At 51.1% G+C, this 14454-nt stretch overlaps 1 protein-coding gene across 4 annotated transcripts in view; it reads right to left on the reverse strand.

Moving 5' to 3' along the window:
* The window catches only part of PAX2 (paired box 2), a 102214-nt gene extending 90666 nt beyond the window's left edge, over positions 1-11548 (reverse strand). For 3 of the 4 annotated variants that reach the window (XM_027851998.1, XM_027851996.1, XM_027851997.1), the window contains exons 1-3: positions 11458-11523; positions 6993-7161; positions 5867-6064 (exon numbers count right to left, since the gene is read on the reverse strand). In XM_027851998.1, coding sequence (XP_027707799.1) covers positions 5867-6064; positions 6993-7161; positions 11458-11500 — 410 coding nt within the window. In that variant the 5' untranslated portion in view covers positions 11501-11523. Of the gene's footprint in view, positions 1-5866; positions 6065-6992; positions 7162-11457 lie in introns of all 4 variants that reach the window. The other variant, XM_027851999.1, reaches the window with a different exon arrangement.
* Positions 11549-14454: the final 2906 nt, after the last annotated feature.

The raw sequence follows: 14454 nt of genomic DNA on the forward strand, positions 1-14454 counted from the left end.
ACACACACACACACACACACACACACACACACACACACACACACACATATGCATACACATGTTCTTTACCCCCTACTTCCACCTCCCATTTCTATTCTCTTTCCTCTCCCTCATGTTTATATACAAGAACTGTTTTGTGCACTCATGCACACACACACACACACACACACACACACACAGATGTAAATATGCTTCTTTCCCCAGCACATAAAACATAAACACAAATCCCCTAGTCCCCATATCTCCCTTCCTCCCTCCGGGGGCCATCTCCTGCCTGGCCCTGTCTCCACTTGGCTAATTCCCCCAGTGGCCCCTGTATTGAACTGTTGTGTTGTCCATTTCCCAGTGACAAGGGCTCTGGTTACAGAGTTATTGATTGGTTTTCATGCAGACAGATGGGCCCATCCCAGTCTCCCATCAAAATCCCCGGCTGTATAGGCTGATTGTTACCACTCCTGGTGTAGGATTGCACCAGAGACCACCCTCCACGCAGTCTCCTTCACTCGGGCTGTGGACGGTAATAAATGGAGCCAGCCTGAGCGATAATAAAAGCAATTGAGTGGGTTACCTGTGCAGACGTGAGATTTATACCTCCTCATATTTGATGTGATTGTTTTATTGAGTTCTCTGAGCAGTTAGGACACAATTTATTTATTTATTTAGGGGTTTTTCCTCTCTTTTTCTTTGTAGTTCTCTTGGGAGCCCACCTGGTGCTTTCACTGGGGACAACCCCTCCCACCTTTCCCTTCTCTGGAGTCAGATGGCTACATCCTGCTGGCTGGCCACCATGTTCCCCCTCCCCATTTTTTGGGCACTAAGTTTCACAATGTAGAGGTTTTCTCCTTACTCAGAGGCTATGTGCACTAAGATGGGAATCCGTACCAGGCCAGAAGACAGAGAGATGAATGGAAGGGCCTGACCAATGAGAAGGAAGCTAATAGTAGCAAACAGTTCCTAGAATCACTGAGAAAATTGAAAAAGGGACTCAAGGAAAGGAAGACCCAGCCTCTTCCAAACAGTGAGAAAGCCAGCTGTCCTGCCCACTTCTCAGTAGGGTTGAGGGAGTCAAGATCTATGTAATAAGAGAGTTTCCCACCAAAACCCAAGGACTGTGGGTCACCTCATGCTAGTTTGTACTTCAGTGGAATAACACATTTTTTTTTTGCTACGTGTGGCCCTGTCTAACCATCTCAAGGTCAGAGAAGGTCAATCGTTAACCTCAGAATTTCTCTATACATGCATCCATACCTGAACCTATGGAAAGACATTCTTGGGCCCTCCAGGAGACTAAACAACCAATCTTGAAGAGTCCTATGAAGCCTGGAGCCCTTCTATCAAATAGTTACAAAGGCATGATGACTTCAGGCCATTCCACTATCACTCAGTAGGGCACAGGACCCAATGAAAGTCAAGTTCCTTTCCATGGCTTATCTCTAAGCATTGAGTATCAGAAGAAGAACCACAGATACCAACCCTAGTGGCCCATCCAGAGATACCTAATCAGCTAGAAAGTCCATGCCCTTGGCTGGCTAGTGGCAATCACTTGTTTTGGGAAGGTCTTTGATCTAGTAGCTTATGTACTGACATATCTCTCTGATGCCAGAACCTCTTCAAAAGATCCAAAAAATCTGCCTCTTAAGGGATCATGAATGCCATAAGATGAATTTCCTTAACTATAACAATCTTAGTGGCAGTCTGGGGAGCAGTCATCACTCAGAACCCTAACCCAGGTCATTTACAGCTGGTACAGAGGAAGAGGGACATTGGATTCACCTTGGAATGGACAACAAAGGAAGAGCCCCACTTAGAAAGGCTGGATTCTATGACCTTAAAGTGTGAATGGAGCTAGGAAGGATGGAGAAGAATGGTCTCAGCCAGTGCTAGTTCAATTAGAAATAGAAACTCCAAGGGATATGTACCTCCCTTCTCCTTGCAATGAGTCTGATAAAGTCTGGATTCTGCCTCTGGTTTGCCCCCATTCTGAAGAAGAATCAGCATTTCCAACCCAAAGTAAAAGCTAAACCTGGGAACATTAGCATTTTATCTGGAAAATCTTTCCCTTCCTAGTCAACTGCCCAGTAAAGTAGTTCAGGACCTTTTTGCCTCTCTGTAGCAAAGATCTCACCTTCCTGCTTTCTATTCCAGACTATTTCCAAAAAACCAAAACTTCATCTAAACTCATCAGGCTGGAAGGTTAACAAACTCACATTCCACATATGGCAAATGCTGCAACATTTACAACAACTCAGATAAATTCCATGTGCCATGCAAATAATGAAATGCCCATGACTTCCTAGCACTGCAAATGGCCATTCCAACAAATCCTCTAGGAATCTGCCATACTCTCAATGGACCCCCTTAGACATCTAGGAAAGGATGTGCTCTAGGAAACTGTAGGTTGGGTGGGACAAGTCTTCATGGCAACAGGAGCAGAGATTGCCGAGACCGAAGAGCCAAATTTTAAAGCATGAAAAGCAATTTGGTTTATAAGTGCAACAGCATATTTCAAATGCAGCGACAGCATCTGTTTTGGGGAGGGGAGGATAAAAACCATGCAGTGTGGATCAGGTGGGTGAGCAATTGCACAGCCTCTCTCCTTTCCAAATACACACACACACACACACACACACACACACAGTCACAAACTGACACCACACAGGCAGTAACCACTGAGCACCACTCTTGCTTATTGCCCAAGTCTCCCTCTTTTTCCCCAGCAGAGGAAGGCCACCAGCTTCCCCCCTGCACTGAGGAGTTACTGCAACTCAGGACAGAAGGAAGGATAATGGTCACAGCATAATCCATAAGATCTCAGGATTTAGAGCTGTATAGAGCCTTAGAGATCATGTAGGCCAACCTCCTCATTTTCCAGAAGAAGAAACTGAGGCCTAGAGAGGATACATGACTTGTCTAAAGTCTCACAGGTAGTAAAGAGCAGAACCATTTATCTAATACAAGTCATCTGACTGCAAATCCATTTGCTCTTTTCATTACACCATACTGTCTATACAATGGGGCCCTCATCCCACACTTGACCAATGCACGGGAAGTGTCTTGTTTTCATGGGGCTTTAGAGAGAATAGACTCATCTCAGAAAATAAAAAAAAAGGAATTTTTCCTTCTTGAAGCAAAGTAACTAAGGGCTGCCTTGACCAAAAGAAATAGGGCCTGTGGTGCTATGGCCAGGAGCTACCCAGCAGCCAATCAGCCCTGGGCCACCAGCGGAGCCTTTTCTGAAATATGAAACAGAAAGCAGCGTCTGCCCCATTGTGAAAAATAGGAACATTCTGGCCTCTCCTTATTTAAAAAGAAACAATGCCAACCTGTTGCCACCTGACTGTTGGACCCAGTGGATCTTTTCACTTAGGCTACCAGTGGCATCCCCATTCTTCCCCTCCCACTGGTTTTCTATCTTGAACAACAAAATTCCCCACTGTGAACACTGCCACACCCCAAAGGAAGGTTCCACACCTACACTTTAGGCACAGAGCCTCACCCTGAGCTGCTCCCACCACTACATACATAAGTTGTTCTTTCTTCCACTCACCCTTTTCCCATTTCACCTGTCTAGGTGGTTTCCCACATTCTCTCATTTCCAACAGGTAATAGGTATATTCCAAAGGCTCTGACACTTGTCTGGAATCCCCAGCCCCCTTACCTGTGCCTTCTCATGACAGAGTTGCCCTAGGACACTAAGCTTCAGGTTTTGTTTTTTTTTTTTAAACAGCTTAGTCCAGCAATGAACAAAGCTAGTTACTTTACTCCTAGGTCCCAGCCAAAGAATTAAATCTCATTCTGTTAAAAACCCCTTTAATGTCCCCACAGACAGTACTGTCCAGTCCTGGCAGTCTGTCTCCACAGCAGGGCTTATCCCCAGCTGCTCTCTTCCAATACCCAGTTCCTCCTTCCCTTGAAAAGCCAACAGCCCAGACCTACACTCAGGAGGAACAGCCAGCAGAGGGAGGTTACAACTCAGCTTGGCTTTGAAAACCAGGCCTCTTTCCCCAGGGCCTTAGCCATCCTTCTCCTGGACTGTGAGATATGACAGTCTTATCCCTTTCAGGAACACCCCTGTGCCTTCCCGAGCTCCTTCCTAGGGTGTCTGAATGTCAAACGGCTATGCTTTCAATACCTGGCTGAGCTAGACCCAGGGAGCTGGAGGGGTTTAGGAGGGTGTATAATTAGCTGATCAGTATTATGTTACCCTGTTCATAACTGAATAACCATTTTAATACAGATGGCACACGCTGGGATAATTTCCGGGGTCGCCTTGCAGTACGTTACAGCCTGAGAGTGGCAGAGGGAATCTTCTTTAGCCAAGGTACATTCTACCAGCTAATTCTACCTGCTGTTTTCAAGATGATTTGGGATAATTCCATATCATTTGCAAAATATTAAAAACCCTTGATATCTGATGCCAGATTCAGAAATCAACACCATCTGAATTATTAGCCTTATTCTGTTAATAGCTGAAGAATGCAAAGGAAAACAGTATAGAATCACACAACACACACACACACACACACACACACACACACACCCTTTCCCTTCTGTATCTTTCATTGAAAGGTTTGCATTTTTAATTTTTGTTTGTTTAGCTTTTAAAATGTTGGCTAACCCTACTGTGGGCTTCCCTCTAGCTGCCTGTGTTTGTACACTTGTATATATGATTTGTGATCACCTTAGGCCCAGCCAGGCTTGGTTTCAGACTATACTTGTGGTCCACACCGGTTCCATCACCAGATAAGGTAAGCCATTCACTAGCAGGTGCACATGGAGCTAGTGTACAAGTGTTTTCCCAGTGGGATCCCTTTGGGGGTGGGGAGGGGATAGGTTGACTTACAGGAGAGAACCTCAATGTGTACTCTGCATGAGTGGCTAAATAAGTATCACAATGCAGGATTGCAATCATAAATGTGTTGGTGGGTGCCTCTCCTTGGGACACGTGGGAATGATAGGGTGGGTTATAAACATGGGTAAAGTAGGGTATGAGCCTTCAGCATCTAGGCTAAGGGTCATGCCAATACCCAAATACAACTTGTTGGGGAGAGTCTATGATTGGAATAGACTGTAGGTGTTTATTTGCTGATGACTTTTAAATATTCCATTAGGAAGATGAAAGTAGCAGGAGATATCTTAAAGAGTCACAGGGGAAACCTGGCTTTCTCCCTCCTTGTTAAGGGGTGGCTTGTCCTGGACTTAGGATTGAAGAAAACTGTGTCTAGTGGGTTGGTGGTTTCTTTCTGCCAGCCCCTGGGGAGGAAGAATGTTTTCTTGACCTAGCTAGCAAGGCTAAAAAGCTTCTGGAAGCAGTTCTGATGGGGCTGGGATGAGGGATGAGGGAGAAGGGAGGAGGGAGCCAGAGCTAGGCCTGGGCAGAGTAGGGGGGCCGATGCCCCTGGGGAAAGTGAACTCTCCTCTAGAAAGGGAAGTCTGTTTAGAGGCAATGAATAGACACTGGTCATTTTAACGGCTCGGGCTACGGGTTGTGATTGTCTCTAGATAGTGAGGCTCGAAGTCTTGGAGTCTTAATTACCACAAACACTTGGATTCATTTCCAGGACAGCGAGAGAGGCCGAGCAGGGATGCTGAGGCCAGGAAGCTAAAGAGAAGCCATGTCCCTCTCCCAATCTGCCACCACCACAGTGGCCTCTCCGTACCCTTGGTACCACCTGGCCAGAGTCCCACCTGGCTGAAGGGGTCCCAACTTAGACGTGATTAGAAGATAGGGCAGAGCTGATTGATTTGACTCAGGAAGGAAAGGAAATATTAGGAGGTGCCCTAGTCACCTGGCCCTGACCCTGGCCCCTCGAAAGCACTGTAGTGACCTGGGACCCTGGTCCGCCGGCCGGGGGCGCTCTCTCACCTGTTGATGGAAGAGACGCTGGGCACTGTATCGTTGTCGCAGATGCCTTCGGCCAGCAGTCGGTCACGTATCTCCCAGGCGAACATGGTCGGGTTTTGCCGCTTGTATTCAGCGATCTTGTCCACTACCTTGGGTGTAGCTACCTTGGGCTTGGAGCCACCGATCACCCCGGGCTTGATGCTGCCCGTTTCGTAGTACCTGTGGTCGAGAAGTCCAGCAAGCTCAGGAGGCAGTGGGTAGTTTTCCCCCAGGGACCACAGGTCAGAGTTCCAAGCTTCTCGACTTCTCCCCACCGCGGCTCCCCAAACCCAAACCCCTGTAGCACCCTAGCGGCACTGCAGCCTCAGTGTGCTATCAGAGGAATCAAGTCAAAAGGCGTTTTGATTCTCAGGAATAGCATGAGTCCACTACAGTTAGGAAAGGAGGGAGAATTTAGGAGACCTCCCCAAAAGGGCCTCTTTGATTCGGAAGAGGGCAGGCAAACGCTGGACCAGGGGATAAAAGAAGCTGACCTCCACGTCCTTTCTCTGGGGGAAACGGCTGGAGGCAGAGATTCGGGAGGAGACCATAATATCTGAGCCCAGCTAAGGGAGATTCTGCCCATCGATTCCTCTGATTTTAAAGCGCTGAGCTAGAAGGCAATCCTTTACCCTATACCCTCTCTGAACCCCCGCAATCCAGTGCTGCAACCAGGGCACTCCTCCGGACTTCGGGGCTTTTTGCCCCTTAGGAACCCGCTTTTGCCCCCTCCCTCTGTTCTTCCTTAGGGTGACACTCAGGATAAGCACCCCCATTTTTGGAGGCTTGGGATCTGGCGGTAGAGTCCCTGAAGTGCAGACATGGGCTGCACTCATCCCATTCTCCCTTCTGTTCCACTTTCCTACCCTTCCCAGGCACGGAGGAAGAGAGTCAAGGCCCCAGGGGCAGCTTTCGCAAGAGTACCTTTCTCTCTTTGAGTGGAACTTGGCCCAGGGCAGGATGGAGGGGTCACCCACTCCCAGACCTGTTTTCTTGTCGTTTGGGGAAAATTTTCTGTCCAGAAAACTCGGCCTAAAGGCAAGGAAGGGGAAGAGGGGGGCTTCCAAAAGATCGCTTTGAGCATCTCGGGGCTCAGGGTAGCCCTTACCTGCCCAGGATCTTGCTGACGCAGCCGTGGCTGACCCGCAGCTGCCGAGAGATGTCACAAGGCCGGACTCCCTGGTGGGCGAGCTCCACAATACGCTGCCGCACCACATCTGGCAGGGGCCGTCCATTCACAAACACCCCCCCGAGCTGGTTGACACCCCCGTGCCCTGCTGGGGAGAGAGAAGAAAAAACACAACGCCCCACACACAACAGAGACAGGCCGTTAGTCAGGGACAGCAGGCAGGCCAGACCCGACGGTGGGAGTGGGAGGACGAGGGGTGCTGGGAGCTAGCGCGAGACCGAAGGAACTAGATTCTGAACCCGGACTGAGAGAAAAAGCTGAGGAAAGGGGAGAGGGAGCGGGAGGAACTAAGAAATGGGTGAGGGGATAGAGGAGGAAATGAATGAAAAGGGAAAGGGGAGAGAAGAAGAATCAAGTAAGAGGTAAACAGGGAAGGAGAAAGAAAAAATACAGAGGGCGAAGTCATACAGAGGGAAATGTGGTTCCAAGGAAGGTAAGACAAAAAAGGAAGAGAGGAGGCTTGAAAGAGAGAGTGTAAGAAAAAGAAAAGACGAAAGGAAGAAAAAGGAGATAGAAGGAAAAGAACGAGAGGGGAAATAAAATAAATATGAAAGAAATGAAACAATTAAAAAGCTGAAAGATTAAAATGAGAGGAACGGAGGGGAAGGAAAAGGCAGAGAAAGGAGAAATCGGGAAGGAACATGGGATGGGAAGGGGAAGAAGAAGGGAAGAGGGGAAGCAAAAGGAGAAGACAGGTGGAGAGTAAGGAAGGTAAGGGAAAGAACAGAATGATGTTCCTAGGACATCGAAGAAGAGGACCAGAGGACCAGCGGGGAGGGGGGGGAGAACAGTGACAGGGAGAGAAAAGGAGAGAGGAAATGGCACGAGTAGAGAGACGTGAAAAAGGTAGGGAGGGGAAGGAAGGAAAGAGACGGCAGAGACGTGTGTTTTCAGGATCACAGTCGGGACAAGGAAGAGACTAATTTCTTCTGTGCTAAGAAGAGGAGAAGTTTTTTAGGGGGAAGTAAGGGGGAGGAAGGCTAATCTTTCTGAGGTCAGAGCCCCAGACCTTAGGGAATAGGGGTCTGTGATCCAAGGCTACTTAGGTTCATGTGGAGAATAAGCAGGAAAACTCGCTGAGCAGTGGTGCGGCAGTCTCTCGCTAAACCCAACGCTTTCCCCGGGCTGTGTAGCTCTTATCCTTTCCTCTTTTTCCATTTCCCTAATTTTTCCTCGTTATTTTTCTTTCCATTCTTTTCTCTCTTACTTCTTTATTTCTTTTATTTTTTTCCCTCACTTAGTGATTCTTTGTCCTCTTTGTTTCAAGGGGAGATGAAGTGCAAGAAATAGAGGAAAGAAAAATCAAAACAAAACAAAATAAAACCAGGGAGAGGTACAGGCAGGGGCTCCGGGGCTGTTAAACTCTGTCCAGTCTGCCCCCCCAGAGTAGCCTAGCCTTGCTCTTCCACCCCAGGAAAAAAAAACTATGTCCCCACGAACCCGGCTGTTCCTGCTGAAATAACAGTCTGGTCTGGGAAAGGGCAAAGGATCAGAGAAAACGCCCTGCGCGGCCCGCGGAGGCCTGGCTCACAAATCATTTGGCTCAAACAGAAGAGGAGAGAGGCCACTGGTAGGTGGCGGGGGCATTAATATGAAGGGACTATCCCTCCCTGGGAAGAGAGGAAGGATGATATTTCAATCCCAGTTACCTACAGTCACACATATTCAAACTGCGGCCGGGGTACCTGACCCAGACTGAAGGTTGGGGGAAGGGAGAAGGTAGCGGCCATAGCGGGCACTGAGTCCTTCACTTCCAAGCCCCTTCCCTGGCCTGCATCTCCTCCTGGAAATAAACAAATCAGAGCTAAGAAGCCAGCCTTGGCGAGACAGGCCTTGGCTAAGGATTCATACAGCTGCAGTCCTAGACACTGGAGTCTGGAGCGGCTGACAACTTGAAGAACTCACTGCCCTAAAATAGAGAAGTTTTTCGGGGAAAGCAGGCATATCTGCGCCTCCCAGTCTGTTTCCCACTCCCTCCCCGACCCCAATCCTCCAACTACTCAGGCGCTGCCCCGTCCACCTGTCCGGATGAGCAAGGAAGGGCATGAGCCTGGGCTTCTCCCTGGAGAGAGAAGGCCGCTCGCTCCTAACTCCCTAGAATGGAATGGAGAGGAAGTGGGGCTCTGCCCTCTCCAACCTTCTCCATCTACAAGGGCCCAGCTCCGATTCTATCCCCACCACCACCACCACACCCACTCCAACCTAGACCATCAATAATTCAGGCCCCGAGAGAACTCGCGTTACCGGCTTGAAAAGGCGGCAGCTGCGGGCAGATTAGAGATGAATAATTCAGCCTGCCCGGGCTTTGGGCCCGGCCTGGCCCCTCTGGCCCAATCTGAGGGGTGCTGGGGTGTGGGAAAGGAGAGAATGGGAGACCGGAGCTATCTAGCTGAGACCTAGACTAGCTGTGAGCTCGGGGGAGCCGGGCAGGAGGAGAGCGGGGCCGCGGGCCGCTCTGAAGCCCGAGCCCGAGCTCGAGCCTGCTCCCGCTCCCGCTCCCGCACAGGTTCCAGCTCCGACTCCGGCTGGCAAGCCCAGCGCTGCATTGCCCTCTGCTCTCGCTTGTCCTTCGCTACCCCTACTCCACCTCGATCCCCAGTTCCTGCATCCCTTCCTCTGGTTTTGAAAGCCGTGTCAGTGGCCACTGCTTGTTCCTGCGCGAGCAAGCCGTGAAACTCAAGAAACCGCAGCCACCCGGGCGAGCCGGAGAGCAGGCGAGCGAGCCGCCAGCCGGAGAGGGTTAGGGGGCTAGACTTCTATGAGCTTCCCAAAGGGGCACAGTTTTACCGCCTGGGCCCAGAGAAAGCTGGGGCTGTCCACAGACTCGGAGCTCCGGACTTAATTTAACTTGTAATTATTGGGAAGGAGGCAAGAAAATGTTTTATTTCGTAGGCTTTGTCTAAATCTGTTAAAGTTTAAATGTCTATTTAGAGAAATCGGCTATCCCTTCTGTTCAATTATCCTTGGTACAGAACCAAGCCAGGTCTAAAAAGTTTCCCTGTGAAAAGTTGCAAATTATCCTTAATTATTAAGCTCCTGAGGGAATGAGTTTTCAATCTGAAATATTTCTTCTCTTAAGACATTCACTCACAAAATTATTTCAATTGTTTTCCAAGCTGAAGAGGAATAAGAATTTGGATTGTATTAAAATATTTTTCTTCCTTCTTTTCTCTCCTTATTCTTTATTTTCTATCTCTTATTTTCCTGGTCTTTCTTTTCTCATCCCCCTTCTCCTTTTCTAATTTTTCGTTTCTTCACATGCATTAGAAATTTCCTTTCATTTGTCATTTGCTATCCTTTTGTTCTTTTCCCATAATTTTCTTTTCTTTCCCTCCTTCCTTCTGTCACTCCCTGCTTTACCCAGAGACTGCAGAAAGACTCGGTCAGAACTGCCCAGGTATCTGGGCTTTCGGCTTTTGCCCTTTTGCTCCGCGGCCCGGAGAGGGCTCTGCTCTTTCTAGAGCCGATCCGCAATTTCCCTCAGAAACCCTCTTTGTTTTTAGAGCAGCTCCCAGGAGGGATTAACAAGACATTTACGCCTCCCCCTTCAAAATCCAAACGGACAGGACAAGAGAAAGGGAGAAAAGAAGAGACGGTGAAGGGAAGAGAAGGAAAGGAAGAGAAAGGAAGGAACAAGAAGGAAGGAGGGAGGAAAAGGAAGAGAAAGCAAAGGAAAGGAAGAAAAAGAGAAGAACAGGGGAGAAAAGAAAATGAAGGGAAGGAAGGGAAGGGGAATGTTTAAAACAAACAAGCAAGAAAAGCTCAGGCTAGGGTTGGCGAGCCCTGAGCTGTGGGTGCAATGATGGGAAGGGGCCACCCGCAGGCGGATTCACCTCGGATTAGGGCTTTGCCCTTTCACTGTTGCTCCTTGCGCCAGGGGTCCCTCCTGAGTCTCCCTGAAGTCCGGGACTCCACAGAGAGAAAGAAAGAAACGGAAGGATGCCCTGCCCCAGTTCCCCTCCCTCGGCTACCGGAGCAGAAAGGGGTCGCCCGAGGGAGTGGTAGCGGCAGAAAGCCAGGCTAGATAAGGAAGAGAGGACTAGGGCAGACCCGTCCGCCTTCGAAAGGAGCAGGTGGAAGGGGTGGGGTGTAGCTGTAGAGGGGCGCAGGGGATGGGAGGATGAAAAGAGCAGGGAGAGGTTAAAGGAGGAGAGAAACGAGGACAGATGGAGAGAAGACATAAGGAAGATTTTTTTTAAAAAGGGAGAAAACGGCAAAGGGACAAGGAAAAGGGGAGCGCGGCCGGAGAGGCTCCAAAGGGGAAGGGAAAGGAGGGGGGGCAGGTAAAGGGAAGCTAGTGGGGGTGGGGTATGGGTGGGGGCGGGGGCGATCCCGAGCCGCGGGGAGTGTGGAAGGGGAGCAGGAGCTGGGCGCCGGTACTCACGGTGCATCGCGGAGAAGGGGTCTGCTTTGCAGTGCATATCCATGGGGAGGCAGAGGAGCGGGAGCAGCGCGGCCGCCGCCGCCGTGTCGCCTCGCAAACTCAACTTCAGGACTTGAGGGAAAAAAGGGAGGGACGGTGGAGAGGCGAGAACGGGCCGATCTGCCGCGGGTCAGCCAAGAGAAGTGGGGGGGGGGGCCCCACGCGGGGGGGGGGGCGGGGGAGAGGGAGGGGGACTAGGGGCTGCTACACTCGGCAGAGAGGACGCCTCTGCCCCGACCTGCAGCAGCCGCCGCCGCAGCGCTCGCCACAACTTTCCGTTTCTGCGCGGGCTGTCGGGGCAGGGGACTGACCGTTCAGCAGAGTGCCCCCGGGGCAGGGACGCCGGCCGGGGGGCACAGGGGTGTCATGGCCAGTGCGGCGGCGGTGGCTGAGGCAGTTGGGGGGGGGCTGTGCTCAGATCGCCCCAAACCCAGTCATTTGGAGAGACTGCAGTTGTAGAGGGCTCAGGGTGGGGGAGGCCAGGTGGCCCAAGTGCGCGGGCCGGGGAGTGGAGCCGCTTCAAGTCCCGGGAGTTGGTGAAGTTGGCAGAGAAGTAGCAATCCCCGGGATGTCCGAGCGCCTGAGGGAAGGGAGGGGGGGGGGGCGGCCCCCCCCCCCCCCAGGAAAAAAAAAAAAAGGCAGGCGCACGCTCGTAGCTGCTGGGAGCGAAGCTGGAGCTGGAGCCAGAGCCGGTGTCCGCAGCCCTGTCCCCAGGTGGGATGCGGCTGCGAAGAGGCTTGGCCCAAGTCTGAAGCCTCAGCTCCCGGTGTGTGTCTCTCTAAAAGCTGCAAAGCCCCTTCCAGATCTCCCTCCCCCTCCCCACGCCAGGAGATGGATGACTTGTCAGACAAAGGCAATAGATTCCACCACTCTGTGATTCGCCAGCGCCGGAGCCCCGAGCCTGGGCGAGGAGGGCCCCGCGCCTGTCACTCCGGCGGCGGCGGCGGCGGCGGCGGTGAGGGGAGGCGAGGAGAGGGGAGGGGAGGGCAGAGAGAGAGCGGGAGGGAGGAAGGAGGGAGGGATAGAGGAAGGGAGGGAGGGGTGCCGAGTGGGGGGGGGGAGTAGTGGTGAGAACTGGGGGAGCCGAGGATTAAAACTACAGAGAGAAACGAAACTCGCCGATAAGATAAACGTTAGATAAGGATAAAGAGGGGACAGGGCTAATGAATATTCAGGCAACAGCGGAGGGGTTGTGAAGCGCACTGCGCTCAGCTCTTCCGGACCTACGTTCCCAACTCATCGAGTCCCGAGTCCCGGCCTCTCCAACAGGCAGTGAGTGTTGTTAGTGCGGCTGCTGGCTCCTTTCTCCTTAGGCTACAGCACCGCCAGTCCCTTCTTTACTTCTCTCTCTTTTTTCCTTCCTTCCTTCCTTCCTTCCTTCCTTCCTTCCTTCCTTCCTTCCTTCCTTCCTTCCTTCCTTCCTTTTCTCTCCGTATTTCTCTCTCTACCTTGTTTTCTACCCCCTTCAACTTGCTTTCACAACCTCCAGATTAGAAAGCCCAATTGATGCACCTCTGGCCATTTGCGAGACTCGTTCTGTCCCTTACCTCCTTGGTCCCTGAGCTGCCACCCCCAGAGCAGCGATCAGACAGTTCTAGACTCAACTACTCACAGCTGTGCTGGGACTGCTCCCACGCTAGGTATTTCTCTCCCCTGTCCCCATGATTACTTCTCTCCATCTCTGCCAGCCCAAAGACTTAGATCAGATCAGGACTGGCCACCTCGGGTAAACTGCCTCAGTGTGACCCAAATCAAAGACAAGAAAACATTAAGTTTCTCTCGGCTCCGCCTGCATTTCTGTTTCTAAGGGAGCGGGTTTTGGAAGAATGTGGGTTGCTGTGCGGAGCTGGCAGTCCAAGAAGCGGGGGATAACTAACTCTCCCCGGATGGAGTGACGTGCCCGCCGTGAAGCAAGGCAAGCGGCGCTCTGTACAGTCTCTTTTCCGGAGCTCGGGAGCAGCCACTGCAGCAAAGCCGAGCACACCGGAATAAAAACAGCACCTCCTTGGCTTCGCAGCAATCTCTCCCCAGCCTCGTTTGTGCTCGGGTCTATTTCAGCCGCGCTAGGCAGCAGAGGCCCCTTTGTCTCCTAACTGGTTAAGTACAGAATATCTGAGAGATCTTTATGAAATACTTCCCCCCGTCTCATAAATCATCTCGGCACTTCAGCTGATGTTTTAACTCTCTCTCGTTCTCTCCCTCCCCCCATTCCTTTAGGTCTCCAAAAGGGCAGATTCTACAGAGGTCCACTGTGGGATTTCCCTCTGCCTCTGAGTGGGGCTACGGGGTTGGGCAGCAGTCCCCACCGCGTCTGCCTAAGAACAACCTGACTGAAAAAGTTCTGGGCACTGGGGCAGTCACCCAGAAGACCCCACCCTGTTTCTCCCGTGGGTACTGCAATCAGTGGCAACTCCCATATGACTGAGTGGAGACCAGACTGACTCAGGTCATAGGCCTGCTTTTTTGTTTCCACAAGGAGATTCCCAATATTTTTCTCCCTCTGGATCCCACACACAGCTTGATATTCGATCTTTCCTCTAAGTTGGCCCTCTCCAAACTCTGGGAAAGTTCTAGGATGAAAGCGTCTGCCTTCCCCAACGTCCACCCAACTCCAGTCACCTCCTAAGGAAGAGAAGGCTATCTTGGCCCTGAGGTTTCAGGGGCAAAGTCCAGGGTCAGTCTCTACCACAGAAAACCTGCAGATGGCGCTCCTGGGTTTACTTTGGCCTCACAACCCCACGAACACGCACCGGCTTTCGGGGAGAAGGGAAGCAATAAAGAAGACAGAATTTAGGGAAACATTGGAAGACACTCTGCCCCTTCTACCCTAAGGTGGGAACTGGCGGTTAGAGGGAAGTAGGAATATGAATGACTATTTAACTTAGAGGGAGAAAGCTGGCAACAATTCCCTCATCTCTTCTTGGGACCCTCTCCAGTCATTCTGGACCTCTTCCCGTC

Source organism: Vombatus ursinus, unplaced genomic scaffold (genome assembly GCF_900497805.2).
Source record: "Vombatus ursinus unplaced genomic scaffold, bare-nosed wombat genome assembly UNPS02009205.1, whole genome shotgun sequence".
NCBI classification, from domain to species: Eukaryota; Metazoa; Chordata; class Mammalia; order Diprotodontia; family Vombatidae; genus Vombatus; species Vombatus ursinus.